This window comes from Phaseolus vulgaris, chromosome 10 (assembly GCF_000499845.2).
Source record: "Phaseolus vulgaris cultivar G19833 chromosome 10, P. vulgaris v2.0, whole genome shotgun sequence".
NCBI lineage: Eukaryota > Viridiplantae > Streptophyta > Magnoliopsida > Fabales > Fabaceae > Phaseolus > Phaseolus vulgaris.
This window is the reverse complement of record NC_023750.2, coordinates 36,412,983-36,429,118: the sequence shown is the minus strand read 5'-3', so window position 1 is coordinate 36,429,118 and position 16,136 is coordinate 36,412,983. Positions and strand designations below refer to the sequence as shown.

Below are 16,136 nucleotides of genomic sequence, written 5' to 3'. Positions count from 1 at the left end.
AAACAAATAGCATGTCCTTTGAATAATTTATTGTTTTGTGATTTATTTCTGCACTTTTTTATTTCATGCAGGCCAAAATGAATTTTCTGAAACCCAGCTATAGCAAGAATGTTGACTGTTTTTAATAGTGGAGGAACACTTCTGATAAAGCATTTGGCAGATTTAAAATCAGGCAATTAGACTAACATGAAACTGTTTTTTCTTTTATTTATGGAACAGAAGATTATATAAATTATGGTTGATCCTTCAGCTGAATGTGAAAACTCTTCCTGTAGCAGAGCCAGTTAACAAGTAAAAACTAATTGCCATATCAGAACTATCATAACTTCTCCTAAGGCTATATAGCATACAAAAAATTGCTGAATGGAAAGAGCACCAGTGTTAAGGTTCTATAGTGTACAACCCAGTTATGGTTTCTATACATTTTGATTCCTCATTGATTTATCTGCATGAAGAACATCTTCAATCCAAGCTACAATGTTGAATGCTAAGCCTTCTAGTACTCTTGAGTAGCTCTCTAATATTGCTTTTCCTACATCCTGCAAAAGAAAACATTGATTCTTAGTGCATGACTTCACAATCTAGTAGATATCTGCATGTTCTCTTTTCACAATACATATGAATGTGTAAAACACAATGCTAAACTTACCCGGTTGTATTGAATCTTGCATGTGTCCAAGGATGTTTGAGAGAGCTCAGGATATCTTTGCTTCAAGCAGAACAACAAGGTCTCAGCTCTCTCAGCTAAGGTGTAGTTTTTGTCACTTCGGTCAGTGTCAGCCATGAGATCCTTAACTTTGTTCCATGATGTTTTTGAATGGCTCAGACAAGCTTTTCTCCTCCAAGTGAACATTGAAGACTCAACCTTGTCTGCCAGCTCAAGTGCTTCATGTTCAGAGCTTATTTTGAGACAATCAAGAAGGTAATCTGGTGAGAACTTGTCTGCAGAATACATATAGCGGTAAATTGTGTCCCCTAGACTTGTTCTTCCACTCTAATGTTAGACAAAACAAAAATACAGAGAATTTTAGAATCAGTAAACAAAAGTGAAAGCATAGTACTCAATGCGTTCTATGCAACCAGATTATTTGTAGTGATGAGGACTTACCTTGGGAAGATTTGCCAGATATGTTTCTGGGATGTCCATCTCTGCTAGAACACTGCTATTTATAGCCATAGCTGCTTTATGAATTTGATTAGCACAGTCTCTTTTCTCATTCAAGTGCTTTGTTGACTTATCATTCAGGCCCCCAGAGTGAACACAAGGAACTGGCAGCCACCATTTCTCATCTTTCCTCTGAACAATCCTTCGAAATGAGCCTGCACGTGACCGAGTTGAGTTATCTGATAAGCTCCCTTGGTCTGCATACCAAAATTCAGTATCCTGGAAACTATCCAATATTTCCTGATAAAAAAAAACATGAAACAACATTTGTAAGGCACAAAATCTTTGGATGAAAACAGAGTTGTCTTGTCACAAACAAGAAGCAATTAAAGTTTTTGCCTTACTATGAGCATGGTGTCTAGCTTTTGAAGAGCTGGGAGGTTAATATAAATATCTGACCTTGGTCTGCTTGTCATCATCTGAGATACACCATCAGATAACATATAAGACCCATTATGAGATAAATAACATGCTCCATTAACCTTATACAAAAAGGGTTAAGAAATAGTTCACCTCCACAATTGTACCATCATCTAAATATTGTGCAGTTGGGGCAAATTCTACTATGTAATCACACACAGATAGGAGACAATTCATTTCTCTTTTCCACATGGCCTTCTTCTCAGGGTTGAGAGGCTCCAACTTCAAATTCTGCCCAAAAACAGTTGCTGCAAATTGCCAATTCAAATAAATTAAACCACAGCAACATCCTTCAACCATATGCTATTGAAAAAGATATTACCATAGAGATTGGTGATTGAATTTGATATTGTGACTGCAGTGCAAACACCTTTCCCACCACCAGACATGTCTTCCCCCAATAGAAGCTTTGAAAATCTTTCCCTCATCATATCAAGCTCTATAAAAACCCACAAAATTGAGTGAGTTTCAAGATAATTCCACATTGTCACATAGGAAAAATTCACAAGCTGTGAGTGCAAATCAACCTGACTCCAAGAGGTCAAGGTCATCAGATTTCTCATCCATTGAGTGCCTGGGCTGCTTCATTCCTAACCTTGAAAGAACAGCCTGACTAGCTCCATGTTTCACAGGTGTCCATAGAGAAGGTGAATGTTCACCTGCAAAGCTATTGTCATCAATAGGCTCAGAGAAGTTTGAGACCTCCGAATTAGTCCGGCAATACACAAAGGAATCGCCACTGAATGTGGAGTATCCAACAGTTTCAGTGATTGAATGGTCGTTTTGATCCACAGAAGAAGGTGAAGGTTGGTACCCCACATCAGAGTTTTCATCAAAGTTGGATGAATTGTCCATCTAAACCCAACAACCTATGGTCAATCTCCTCAAAACCTGCTCATATAATCATGGAAGTTGAGTCACAAATTGGGTTTGTGGTTTCTAAATGTTAGTATTCAGTGGTGGTACACAAGTACATCATGGTCACCTGTGAGCATAGTCACATACTATGATTTCAAAATAGGATCCACTACTCAGCTTGAAATTAACGGTTACATTACTGAAATTGAAACTATGGAAACGAGAAAAAAAAAAGGAAAACAAAAAAGACGGATCAAAAGTAAAAGGCTGAAAACTTGAATGTTCTTGTCCTCTCTTAACAAAAAAGCAAAAGCTTTCAAAAGGGTGTTGCTGCTATGGAGACCCGAAATAATTCACTGAAAAGGGTTGCTAACAAAGCACTCTTTATCCTCAGTGTGAAAAAAAAAAACTGAAGTTTTCAAACTCCAAAGACAACGGTTATGAAAAAATTAAAATAAAACGAAAAAGCAACGGTCCCCAGCATTGTTTTCTATGTTACCTTTTTTAATAGCTTGATTTGAATTTGAACAGTGGCTAGCTAAATAAACATCATTTGAAACAGTTCCCTCCTTAGCGTTTGTGCCTTTAGCTTCTCCCCTGAGAGTATTCAGCCAAAGAAGAAGAAAAGAATGCAAAGAAAGGAAGAGAAAAAGAGAACAAAGTTTTCTTTGGAGAAAGTCACAGAAGGGAGGTATGAAAACTCAGTTGCAGAAATGGCTAAAACCTTGTGTTAGTTGGAGAAGAATACAACAATACATGCAAGGTGTGCCACAGATAGAAAAAGAGATAGAAAATTGAAGTATAGAAAAAGTGGTTGTGTTGTACTATGTCTCTGCATGATTGTAAGTACAAAACTGACACACTTAAATGAAAAAAAAAATGATAAATTGTTCTAATAATTGTATTTTTTATATAACTTAGACCGAATGACAGACAATGCAGAATTCATAGAAAATACTTCAACACATAAGTACTTTTGTGACAATATTCACCTTGTCTAATGCAAAATAATATGATGTTACTTTAATCCGAGGTACAAATTTGTTTTCATTGATATAATATGATGTTTGAACAAGAATTTATGGTTCACAGAAACAGCTATGATCATTTATGGAGAGTATTGATAAGGTTGCATGTGAAGTTGTGAATGAAAAAAGAAAAAGGAAGGTGCAGTTACACATGAATCAATGATTCTCTTTGATTTGAACAATTTTAATATTTGTTTTTGACAAGTAGTTGTAGTTTATAGATGTAGTTGTCAACTATGAAGAACATGAGGACAATACCTTGATCACAATGCTTAAAATATAAAGAGATGAAAGCCATTTTTTTGGTAATATCTAATAGTTATAGTTTGTGGAAAGATAAAGCCATTAAAGTGTTATTTTAAGAAGATTGAGAAAGAGGATCCTAATTTGAGCTTTTTCTTTTGTTGGTGGAAAATTGAATAGAGTAGTTGAGTGAGGTTAGTTAGAAAGGCATACATGTGAACAATAAATTAATTTGATTGAAGTCTTAATTTGTTAGTTTGAGGGAAAGACGTGCAGAGTGTATCTCATACTCTTCATTTGGTCATCTTTGCTTCCTTTGTCAAGATCAAAGGGAATATATGGTTCCTCTTTCCAACCTCAAAATTATAATTAGGATAGCTGCCTCCTAAAAACTTATACATCTTATATTTTCTCTTCTACTTTAATGACTATTAAATTTGTATTTTTATCTTGTAAAAGATATATCATACTTGCTTATGTATTTATTTAAATATTTATTAAATAATTTTTTAAAAATGTCAGGTCGACTAGAGATAATATCAGTTCATAATATACAAGTGAATTTAAACCTCGTCTTACAGATGAATTTTGTAAAGTTAAGTTTAAAGTTTATTTCTTAACATGTATCATAACTATTTAAAACATATCACATATATTGAAAAGTACACATACTAATTTTAAGATTGAATTATGTTTAAAGTTAATTTTAAAAATAAAAAATATTAAACTAAAATAACTTAATATTATCATGAATTCAATGTTAAAAATAATTTCCCATCAATATTAAGATGAATTTAGTTTATTTATTATCTTTAATTATAACTTCAAATAATTCAGAAAGATATGACTTTATTACATATAATTTGCTAATAGGAATGGAAGTTTACTTCTTGTATGTACCGTATTATCAAGATATGTTTATCTTTAATTGAAATATATTTTCAAAAAAAATTAAAAGGACATTATTAAGAATAAATATGGTAGATATTACACAAATTATATAATAAATAAAAAATTTATAGTAGTAGAATTCTCACTCAATCTTATAAAAATTATCGATAAAGTAAGTTTGTACATATATTATGATTTTTATTTTATATTTAGTCGATGTGATTTTCAAACAATTATTTAAAAATAATAATTTTATAAACAAAATGATATCTAGTCAATCTCCAACAATAAAAATAATAATTTTATAAATACTAAAAGTTTACATCATATAACTATATTTATGCACTCTTAATAATGATAAGAGTATAATAAGAAAAGAAAAAATAATTAAAAAAACAAAAATAACATTAATCATGGTTTCACTTTTGATTTCTATGACTAATTAGCCATCTGAGTATAACCCTAATGAGTTTTGGGAGTTTTGTTTTGATAGAAAAAGAAGATTTTGCAGCATAAGATTCTCCAAATCCATCCAAAAATTGAATTGGGTGATTCCTTCTTCTCACACGCCTTCAATTGATCTTGTTTCCCCATCAAGTACTTTTCTTTCTGTTAACAAATTCACACCACTACTCATTACCATTTATTACATAATAATTGATTAATTAATTTGCAGGTACAAGAAAATATGAACCCTACATTATTATTTCCAATGAATTTAAATCCAATCTTTATCTCTCCTTTGTAAGTGTGATCTTGAAGGACCACGTTATATGCAGCTGGTTTTATTTCTATGTATCCCTGCTCACTTCCTTCCAATATTATTCCACCTAAGAAAATTCTGCTTTATCACAAAATATGTTAATTATGAAAAAATATATATAAATAATTAACCCTTTTCAATAATATTTTCACATATTATTGCATATAAATAGTTTTACTAATAAACTTTGCGTTAAATATATTTTTGTCCATATACTTTTACTACTTTTAGGCGATGATTCTCATCTTTTATCCAAACTTTAAATCTTCTTAATACTATAATTAGAAAGTTATATCCATTAGTAAAAATACTATTGAAATAAAAAAATAGATTTTTTTATGTGACAAATAGATAATGATTTGTTTTAATAGTTTTCTTACTACAGGAAGTTATCCCGTATACAACAACCAATTGTATTATACTAATGAACGAAAAATATATTTAACCAACTACTATAAGAAAATTATTAAATAAAAATCAATTTTAGAGAAAAAAAATAATTAATTGCTATAGTGACTAAATTAGATACGATACTAAAAAAAAATTGGTTTCTAAATTAGTTTCTATTATTGATAAATAGTTTCTAAATTGTTATCTAATTAGATTCTAAATATGGTAGATTCTAAATTTGGTAGCAAAAACCTTGGTACCTAATTAGATACCAACTTATAAACTATTTATCAATAATAGAAACTAATTTAGAAACCGATAATTTTTTAATCTTTAAAATGGTCTCAAATTTAGTGCAACTAGTTAATTTTGTATCTAAAATTGGTTTCTATTTAATGATTTTCTTCTTAATGTAGTTAATATATATTAAGTTATTAATTAATGTACATTATCTTTATACAGAATTACTTAAAAATACAATACTGATATTTTTTTAAAGTACAAACAAACAGATTTTCTTAAAATAATACGGCAAATTTAAAGTTGAAACATCAGTGAAAAGATTAATTAAAATACACTTGGGCAATTTATATTTTGTTATGTAGTTAAATGATTTTACGAAGAGGAAAAAAGTAGAGAAGAGATTACTTGGCTTCACCAACAAATCCACCATTTGAGAAGAGTTTTGTGTCCATGATTCTACATTTAAGATGGGTTGAATTCTTGTAATCAAACTCTGACAAATCAAATATGAATTTCTGATTCCAGTGAGGCTTCTTATGTTTTCCTGCATCACAGAGACTTCTACAACAATTTATACAAACACAACTTTGAATCACATGAAGTGTGAAAACAAGAAAAAGTGATGTTACATTTTTGAATAACTTAACAAATTTGTCTGAATCAAATGATACAATTACCTGATGAAACTTTGCTTCTTTGAGTCTGAGGGCCACACTCAATAACCACATAGTAAGAGGGTGTTCCTGTAATATTTTGTTAACAATTTTCTGAGAAACAAAAAATAAAGTTTTGGATTCATTGAAATTGGATTGCTAGAGTGAAAATAAAGGGAAAATACCTACAAGATTCGTGTGTGTGATGCCTTTTGCATTAACAACAAGTACTTCAAGAATTGCTGTCTTCATTCTGTGATTTTGTTTTAAGAAAGTTCATAGATCTGTGTTTGATTATGGTGTAAAAGATGAAATTCTTAGAAATTAAATATTTTAGACAATGAAGAGAAAGGTAAGAGTTTCATTGCTTCATCAACGTACGTATTAATTAGTTGAGGTTACCATCGAATTAGTGTTCATCTTATTAATGCTTTATTAATCCTTTTTCAGTTTTAATGACTAATAATTTATTCAATGAGAAGAGTTTTGCTTCTTCCTTTTTTTTCGTGAGATTGAATATTATTAATTTGAATCAACACTTTTATTTTATTTTTTGTATTTTTTGTATTTTATATATATATATATATTAAATGTTAGACATACTTTTTAAAGAAAAATCATAATAAAATTTTAAATTCTAAAACAGACACTTCAAATATAATTATTAATCTTAATCACACTATCTCAACATACTCATTCCAATACATTCACCTTAAACTTATTCCAATAAAAAAATCATTTTTTTATGTATTATAAGTAATAAGATAAGTCAACAAAATAAATAAAAAATTATAAAGACAAACGATATCCCTTAACCCTCTAGTACTCTAGTAGGGTATAGTAAATAACAAGATAAATCAAATAAATTTATTAAAGCAATAAATCTTATATAAGAAAATTTATAAAAATATATATTAAAAAATTTCAACAAATCAACAATAAATTATAATAGAAGTTCGTGAAGAGATACTTACTCCTTAGGGAATAAAAGTTATTTTTCTTTTAGTGTGTCATATGAACAAGATCAAAAAGCAATTAAAGCAAACCAAGTAGAAATAAATAAAGCAACATTAAAATACTATAAAAAATAATAAATTATAAAAAATAATGATTAGAAATAGTAAATGATGGTACGATTCATGGTTTTGGTGTTTGCTTTGACCACTTTGCGTGTGTGATGACCTAATTGAGATGAAGAAGCAAGTTGTTGGTAAAGAACCCTAAAACCCAAATACTCTACTCATCTTTTCGTGCAAGTAATAACATGTAAGAAAATTGCATTTATTTTTACACTATCTTAATTGCTACTTCTACTTATTGCATTTACACTATTCAACTCAAATATACTAGAAATATGTTTTTATTACAAACTTTATTTTAATATATTAAAGAAGTTATTTAAAAACATTCAATTAAGTTTTTGTAGTTAATACAATCCTACTATAACTTTTTAGAAACTCTAAGCAAGAGTTTAATTTTAAAAAATATAAATCCAATTACATATCTTTAAAATATAAAAATTGGACTCATCTTCATTGTGTGTGACATATGAAGAATAAGTTATAATCATTGTGATGTTTTGTTGACTAACCTTTTGATTTATTCATAACTGTTTTATTCAATTATATATATAAAAGAGTCAGTTCACAATTTTAATTCTCATGAGATTATTGAAGGTGACTTCACACAATAACATATCATTAAATAGAAAATTAATTTTAGAGACAAAAATAATTAATCATTATATTGACTAAGTTAAATACTATTTTAAAGACTAAACTATTATTGGCATCTAAAATATTTTCTATTATTAATAAATATTTTTTAAATTAATATTTACTTAGTTACCAATTATTTAGATTTTAAAGTTTGGTAACTAAAACTTTGATAACTAATTAGATATCAAATTAAAAAATATTTATTTATTAATAATAAAAAATATTTTATATATCAATATTTTTATTAATCTCTAAAAAAATATTTAATTTAATTAATATAATGATGAATTTTTTATATATAAAATTAATTTTTATTTAATAATTTTTTTTAGTGTCAAACATTCTATAACAAATATTAATCATAGTTTTTAACCTAATCATAACCCTTCCATATTATACTCTCTCTCTTCCACACTATCATTGATCATAAATTATATGAACTTCAAATAAAAATTAATTTTAACAAAATTGTAAGTGTGATGAGTGATCACAAATGCATTGTAGTAGTGGTAGTGTGTGTATAGAGTAAAGAGACTATTAGACACTATTAGTGTTTTAATCAGTAAAAAGAAAACGGGCCTAATGGGTCCAATAGTAAGACGATTATACTTTGAGCTTAATGGGTCACATTTTGTATGTTGAACAGAAAGAACGCAAATACTATATCAATTTCAACATGCACCCAACCTATTATTGCAAATGATAAAAAAATTTCTTCAAAATGACAAAAATAACCTTAAATAAAAAGAGGGTGTAAATAAAAATATTCTGAATTTAGATATCTGGAACACATTTTTAAATTCCAGAAATTTTTATCCGAAATTCATTTTTAATTTTACGTATCCGGAATGTATTTTTTTCCTTTTGAATTATATTTACTATTTCGGAATTTTAAATCTGGAATAAGGGTAATTTTGGAAATTTCTGAGTCACATCTTGCTATGGTATGCTTGTAACTTTATTAATGTATTAATTTGTGTTATCTTTTTCTAATACTATGACATTCATGCTTGTAGGGTATTTGTCGTAGAATTACACAGACATTACAACCATTACTTAATCATAGAGATGTCGTGGAGGGCAGCCCTGTTTGGGAAGGCATACAAGCAACCATTATGTTGGCACGAGGAGCGACTGATGATAGGGCTGTATATGTTAGGAGACATTCACGTAGGAATGATTGAGCATGTATTAGGGATAATGTATTAGGATTCCTTTTTATGTATTTGAACCTTATCTATATTATTGATTGAGCATGTATTAGGGATAATGACGACATATTTGAACCTTATCTATAATATTATTGAATGTGGATTTTAGTATTGTCAAGTTCTGAGCATTTAAAAAAATCATGTACTGGTTTTAACTATTAACACTTATATGTTTCGGATATTGATATCCATAGACACCTGATTGACTTCCGAATTTTTCCATCCATAGACATGTTAATGACTTACGAATTTTTTTATCCATAAGCATCAATATTGGGTTACAGATTTTTTTATCCATAGGCACAAATACTAGGTTACGGATAAATTCATCCATAGGCACAAATATTGGTTTACGGATATATCCATCCATAGGCACAAATATTGGGTTACGGATAAATCCATCCATAGGCACAAATATGGGTTCCAGATAATTTCATTCGTAGGCACCATTGTGTAGTCAATACATCACAGATATTAATGCATAAATGCATCACAAATGTAGTCAATACATACTTATCTATTACAAATGTTTAAGATTACAAATGCATCCCAAAACAACAACATTACTTATTTATTACAAATGTTTAAGATTAGAAATATCGTCTAATGGACATTATTTGTGTGTAAACTTGCATCCGGCTAGTGTAGTATGTTGACCAAATTGGGCTGTAGGATAACAATGTGATGCCCACAATATATCTGTAGGTGGAATAGGACAACCAGCTTTCAACTTCACCTATAAAAGTAATAAATATAAGTTACATAATATAAGTTTTAAGTTAGCATTATTAGTCACTTTACATGGACGTTTTGGGTATACCTGGACAAAATGATTTCCGTGGACGTGCCCAATTGCAATAATTCGGTGTTGAGTGAAGTTACTTGGTGGTTGGGTTCTTAACGGAAAAATAGTCAATGATTGTATCATAGACAATGAAACCAAAATAACATTGTACCGATTAGCAATAACGTATTCCATATATGGAATTGTCATCCACTTATCTGTTCCTGCCTGCAAGTTCAATTGAGGAACAAAGTTAAATGATGAAATGCAAAGTAGAAATGAAAGGGTCTTAGTCATTCGTACCATAAACATGTGGTCAACTAGAAGTGACTTCTTCAAGTATTCATATCGTTCATCACCACCAAACAATTCAACATATTCTTGTCTCCATTCACTTAGTTCTTTTAACAAATTCATTCGAACAACAGCCCATGACTCCTCTCCCATGCCCAATTCGGCAGCAACAACACGGTACCCACAATGGCCATCAGCCTTAACGTCCACAACATCAAAAATGTATGGATGATACCCTGCAGGGAACTGATCAAAGAAAGGAATGGATTTTGGTGGTAGAATTTGTGGTAAGTGTCCTTCCATAGATTTTTTAGTCGAACAACTATCCTCTTGCGAGTGTAAGAAATCCACATGTTCAAAATAAGAAGGCATTCGCTTAGTTGATCTCATGAATTTCGTAGGACGAGCCATCTTTACAACACCTTTTGTTTTCACCTTAGCATGTGGTGCGTTAATAGATGTCTTCTCTGGAAAGGCTATTTGATGGAAACCAAGTAGAGGAGGCTCAAGCCCATGAAGCCCAAGCCCAACAAGGGGCCCAATCCCAACAAGGGGCCCAAGCCCAACGAATCACTAGGAGCATGGCAAGAGCTTTGGGACAAGAGTACCAAAGGATGGCTCTTCTTATTTCTTTTATAGAGTAGGGGTGCGGTTGTAATAAATAGGTGTGTAAGTAGTAAGGGATGCTAGGGGATAGGAGTTATGAGGTGCCAAACTAGGAAGGAAAGTCACACTTCCTTCATGCACTAGTTGGCGCCGAATTTGAGTGTCATTTGGGGCACATTTGGCTTTGCATTTCAGCACCTTATAGGCTATAAATAAAGGTGCTGCCCTTGTACAAATCAGATTTGGAAATTAGAAGTAGAGAGACTATACTCAAATTTAGAGAGAAATTGTGAGTCGTGTCTTCTTCTTCCTTTGCCTTATCTTGTGTGCCAATGGTGAGCTTCAAGTGGCAACATTCTATCACTTATCTTGGAACAAGGCTCCAAGTGGCGTGACTACTTTTTCCAAGTCTCAATCCAGCAAGCTTCACTCCATAAGTGTTCTTCCTTTCATTTCTTTCAATTCCATTCGGTATTTTAACATGTTTAGTGTTCTTCATTCTTTTCCACCGATTACATTTATGTTTCCTAGCTTAGCTTTCAATTCTATTCGGTACAGTAGCTTTACTTTTCAATTCTATTCGGTTTTCCATTCTTGTTCTTCATTCCTTGTTGTTTGATTCCATTTGACAATATATGGACTTCCATATGAGCTTTGGTTTGGTGCAAAGTCTTGGTGAGTTCTTGAATTAGAACATTGATCCAATTCTAAGTAAAGTGCCATTTCATGACCAACTCAAGTTGCTCCTAAGAATGTCAAAGAATCATGTATTCTTGTTATTGCATTCACATCACTATCTCTTGCAATTTAGTTTTGATGTTAACCTTACCTGCAACATCCAACTCTTTGAACCGCTTCGTGATCACCTCAAACTCTTTGTCAATTGACAACTCAGATGAACATTGTTCACTTGCAATATCTTCAAAGCTTAATCGAGTCCACATGACATGTACTGATTTAAGTGGTATGCTACCCACACCAAATGAAGCCAATTGACACGCACACGGAAGACCATGAGTACATGTAAGAGCACATCCACACCGATTTTTATCAAACCCCACTAATTTGACCCTATCAAGCTCTTCAGAAATAAGGTTCAAAGCATATTTTGACACAAAACCTAACAATTTTTTGTAAGCTGTAACCTTAAATCGATGTCCCACCACATTAAGACTCTTTGATTGAAGCTTTGATTGCATTATGTTGTAAAATAATCATCTTATTGATCGAATCCCAACAAAAACATAAATCCCCCATAGAATTTTGAAGAATTCTCTTTAGGCTCTAGTATGCCGCCTCAACCCTATTACTTGTTGTGTTTCCTAAGTGCATTACCTTATCTATCCATGCCTTCACAAATTTTTCTTTGTGTGGACGTAACCATGTATCCATCACATAATCAACAAATATAGGCCATGGAGAACAAACAACTTGAAAAGGGTTGACATGATCTTCAAAGGCCTCAGCAATATCACAATCCACAACAGATCCCCAAGCTTGCATTACTTGATCCCAAGCCTCCCTTGGATGCACCAATATTTTACATTTTGCTTTCACATTTTTATCAATGTGAAATCGACATAGCAAATTATAAGCTTCAGGAAACACGATTCTCACTGCATTCATTAAGGCAATATCTTTATCACATACTACCACCCTAGGGTATGAATCAATTCTCAAAAACAATCATTTAAGTCTATCAAGGGCCCATAAAAAATTGTTTTCCTTTTCTGCTGCTAGTAAACAAAATGCAACGGAAAAAGTCAAACCAGTTGATGTAATTCCAACAACCTCAAGTAAAGGCATCCTATACTTGTTCGTTTTGTACGTACTATCCATCAATATGACAATATTAAATGAGTTGTTCACTAGCTTTACTGAATCTGGGTGTGTCCAAAATATATCCTGCACAACATTGGACACCTCTTCACACCTACACCAATGCACGTACATGTCTCGCTCCAGTAACAACATGAATTGTTGCATTTCTGTTCTGTGACCTCGTTGTGATCTTCGGTGAACACACATTGCATTATAAACTTGCTTTATCGTCGTCACATTCTTCTCATTTCTCTCTTTCATTCTTAGTAAAATATTTCTTGCCTTCACTGAAGTTTTAGTCATATCCTCCACCATAACCTTTTCCTCTACACTTAACCTTCCAGCATACGGATGACCTACCATTGTCTCTGCCAAATCATGATTGTGAGATCCACAAATTAATTCAACCATCCACCCTTGACCACCTTTGACTGGTTTGCCTCGCAATCTGAAAGGACACTCACACTTCCTACTTCCCGTTCCACTTATATCTACGTCTTTTTTATACCGCCTGTATTTACCTCCTCTCTCACAACCTAATAATACGAATGTCATCCTTCCTCGTTGGCCCGTCCATGTATCCGACCTTAATATAACAATAACAAACCCACAACTATAACCAACACTTCTTGCTCACTCTAACAGCTCATCTCAATCACGAAATACCTACAATAACATATGCCAAATTTTAAAATCATTCATAAACAATAAAATTCAAAACCCCAACATTTACATTACCTCATTTGTAGTAAATGCCTCACTACACTTATGTGTCATATCTTCATTATCTAACACATTGTAAGTTATTGACTGCTCCATATCAACATCGTCTAATCCATCCCACAAATCAATCTCTCCTGAAATTCCCATGTATGAGTCTTGTGTATCCATTCACAATGTTGAAAAAAAAAACTTAGCTTGCATAAAATAATCATTTATTCTGGATATAGATATCCATAATTCAAAAATAAACTACGGATATGGATATCCATAATTCAAAATACAACTACGGATATGGATATCCACAATTCAAAATACAACTACGGATATGGATATCCATAATTCAAAATACAATTACGGATAATTATATCCATAATGCAGTGATATGGTGCAGAAAATGTTACTCAATTACGGACGCTTACATTCGTAACGTTAAAAAACACTTCTGGATATCGGTATCCGTCACTAGCTGAGCTCGAACAAAATGTGATAAAGAAGCTTAAATCGGTTCTTACCTCACAACAATGCACCACCACCACTGTAAATCCACCTCCTACGCAATTCAAAGCACCACCAATGAAGAAAACCAACTCAAAGCACCACCGTCATAGCTTTTCTAAAGAAACCTTCACTGCTTTTCTAATTAAAGAAGACAAGGGCATAGTTGGGTTTTTAAAATTTCGTCGGGTGCAGGAAGTAATTGTCGCGGTTGAAACATGCTTTGAATAAGCCTCACTATGTTATCTTGTAATAAAAAGTTGGCAGTTTCTTCCTGCACCCCCACAATGTTATGCAAAGATCAAACTGTTCCTATTATTTTTTTAAAACCCTTAAAATGCATTTGAACTGTGTTTATTTTTTTGCATTATAGATTATGAAATCTGGAAAAATTTTGGATTGGCACTTCTGATAAAATTTCGGATTCACCAATTCGTAATTCAAAGTATGCATTTCACATTCAAAAATCCATCATTCAAAAACTGCAAAATTTGCTTCTTCCATAACACCCCTTCATCTGAAAAAAAAAATGATTTAGTTCTGGATTTATGAATCCGTAGCAAACTCCCAGATCCCAATTCAAATAAAAGGTTAAGATCAATTTCGAGATTTAGAAAATTGTGGGGGTGCAGGAAGAAAAACGTAGGGGTGTAGGAAGAATGAATATGAATGTTTGTATTTTGAAGTGAAATGAATGAATATGTTTTTTGAAAGTTGTAAAGCAGAGTACGTAATTGACATGTCAGTTAAGCTTTTTTGAGTGGCTGCATACTTTGATGGTGTAAAAAGGAGAGTAGTGTAGAAGAACATCATATGATATTTCAATGGAAACAACAGATTATGTTCCAAAAAGTACTTGTTAAGAGGACACCAGTCACCAACTTTTGATCATTCATATCTCCCTGTCATAATGTCTTTTTTGAAACTACAACAACTGCTTCTCTCATCTTTCCTACAAAAACATTAGTTTTGGAATTTTTTCTCAATTCAAATCAACACCACCACCTATGTTCCTATTTCTAGACTTTCATTTTCACACCATATACAAAAATTATTCTCTCAATCAAAACTCATTCTATAAATATATTTTTAAAACAGCTTTTTCTCGTAAATGGTATAATTTCATTTGGTATTTATTGAAATAGATAATTTTTTTTAAAAAAAATTGGACAATTTATACATGTAAAGTGACTTTAGGAAAATTTAATATAAGTGACGTCATCATCACTCCAAATATAAATTCAGTTTAAAATAATTAAACTCGTCATCACCAAATTCAATTCATGCATAAATGATAAATACTTGTTAAACTTTAAAATAAAATAAAAAATTGTCTATTTCAAATACATTTATACTATTGGTAAAAAAAAAACTTTAAATCAATTAGCTACAAAGATAACTAATTTTTACTATACTTTTAGTAAATCGATATATAACGTACGTTTTTATATTGTCAATATATAAAAAGTCAATTATTTTAGTCATGTATTACACTTCTTTAAAGTATGTCACTTCTTTTTTATAAAAACTCTTATGTTACGTATCACTATGAAACTTAACATCTAAACTATGTTGACACTTCAAGTAACAACAATCATGTGTCACCGTATGAAAAAATATTATAAAAAAAAAAAAATACAAAAAAATATGGAGAGACTACACAAAATTCATATATTAACAAAAATGGTACATAGGTAATCTATACATATTAATAAAGAATTCTAAGAAAAAACTAGATGGAGGTCTATTATTTTAATGAAAATACTCTCTATGGATAAAGCCTAAGTTAGCAAGCTTATTAATACATACATTCCCTTCACGAAAAATATG

The 16,136-nt window shown here is 31.2% G+C and overlaps 3 protein-coding genes across 4 annotated transcripts; all 3 read right to left on the bottom strand.

Moving 5' to 3' along the window:
- Window positions 1–182: 182 nt before the first annotated feature.
- LOC137818576 (rop guanine nucleotide exchange factor 3-like) lies at window positions 183–3,760 on the bottom strand. Of its 2 annotated transcripts, none has more exons than XM_068622085.1 (8): window positions 2,943–3,760; window positions 2,113–2,476; window positions 1,908–2,024; window positions 1,679–1,833; window positions 1,510–1,584; window positions 1,109–1,405; window positions 650–994; window positions 183–539 (listed from the first exon to the last, which is right to left on the bottom strand). In XM_068622085.1, the coding sequence occupies exons 2-8, from the start codon at window positions 2,438–2,440 to the stop codon at window positions 417–419; spliced, it is 1,440 nt and encodes a 479-aa protein (XP_068478186.1). In that variant the 5' UTR covers window positions 2,441–2,476; window positions 2,943–3,760; the 3' UTR covers window positions 183–416. The 2 variants fall into 2 exon arrangements, with proteins under 2 accessions (XP_068478186.1, XP_068478187.1); XM_068622086.1 differs by lacking the exon at window positions 2,943–3,760 and adding an exon at window positions 2,571–2,801.
- A 1,155-nt stretch (window positions 3,761–4,915) lies between these two features.
- LOC137819521 (elicitor-responsive protein 3) lies at window positions 4,916–6,948 on the bottom strand. Its single transcript, XM_068623399.1, has 5 exons — window positions 6,840–6,948; window positions 6,679–6,744; window positions 6,407–6,545; window positions 5,305–5,446; window positions 4,916–5,214 (listed from the first exon to the last, which is right to left on the bottom strand). The coding sequence occupies exons 1-5, from the start codon at window positions 6,904–6,906 to the stop codon at window positions 5,068–5,070; spliced, it is 561 nt and encodes a 186-aa protein (XP_068479500.1). The 5' UTR covers window positions 6,907–6,948; the 3' UTR covers window positions 4,916–5,067.
- Window positions 6,949–10,196: 3,248 nt separating this feature from the next.
- LOC137817995 (uncharacterized) lies at window positions 10,197–13,643 on the bottom strand. The gene is made up of 6 exons (XM_068621221.1): window positions 13,037–13,643; window positions 12,603–12,883; window positions 12,097–12,454; window positions 10,671–11,137; window positions 10,404–10,595; window positions 10,197–10,319 (listed from the first exon to the last, which is right to left on the bottom strand). The coding sequence occupies exons 1-6, from the start codon at window positions 13,641–13,643 to the stop codon at window positions 10,197–10,199; spliced, it is 2,028 nt and encodes a 675-aa protein (XP_068477322.1).
- Window positions 13,644–16,136: the final 2,493 nt, after the last annotated feature.

Bases quoted from the DNA above. Each gene is read 5' to 3' on its own strand.
- LOC137818576 (XM_068622085.1), bottom strand. From the start codon at position 2,440: ATGGACAATTCATCCAACTTTGATGAAAACTCTGATGTGGGGTACCAA. The intron at 1,834-1,907 runs GTAATATCTTTT...GGCAATTTGCAG, and splicing joins TTCAATCACCAATCTCTATG to CAACTGTTTTTGGGCAGAAT. The intron at 1,406-1,509 runs GTAAGGCAAAAA...TTTTTTTATCAG, and splicing joins AGCTAGACACCATGCTCATA to GAAATATTGGATAGTTTCCA.
- LOC137819521 (XM_068623399.1), bottom strand. From the start codon at position 6,906: ATGAAGACAGCAATTCTTGAAGTACTTGTTGTTAATGCAAAAGGCATC. The intron at 6,745-6,839 runs GTATTTTCCCTT...AAAATATTACAG, and splicing joins CACACACACGAATCTTGTAG to GAACACCCTCTTACTATGTG. The intron at 6,546-6,678 runs GTAATTGTATCA...TCTGTGATGCAG, and splicing joins AAGAAGCAAAGTTTCATCAG to GAAAACATAAGAAGCCTCAC.
- LOC137817995 (XM_068621221.1), bottom strand. From the start codon at position 13,643: ATGACATTCGTATTATTAGGTTGTGAGAGAGGAGGTAAATACAGGCGG. The intron at 10,596-10,670 runs GTACGAATGACT...TTGAACTTGCAG, and splicing joins TAGTTGACCACATGTTTATG to GCAGGAACAGATAAGTGGAT. The intron at 10,320-10,403 runs GTATACCCAAAA...TTACTTTTATAG, and splicing joins ACGGAAATCATTTTGTCCAG to GTGAAGTTGAAAGCTGGTTG.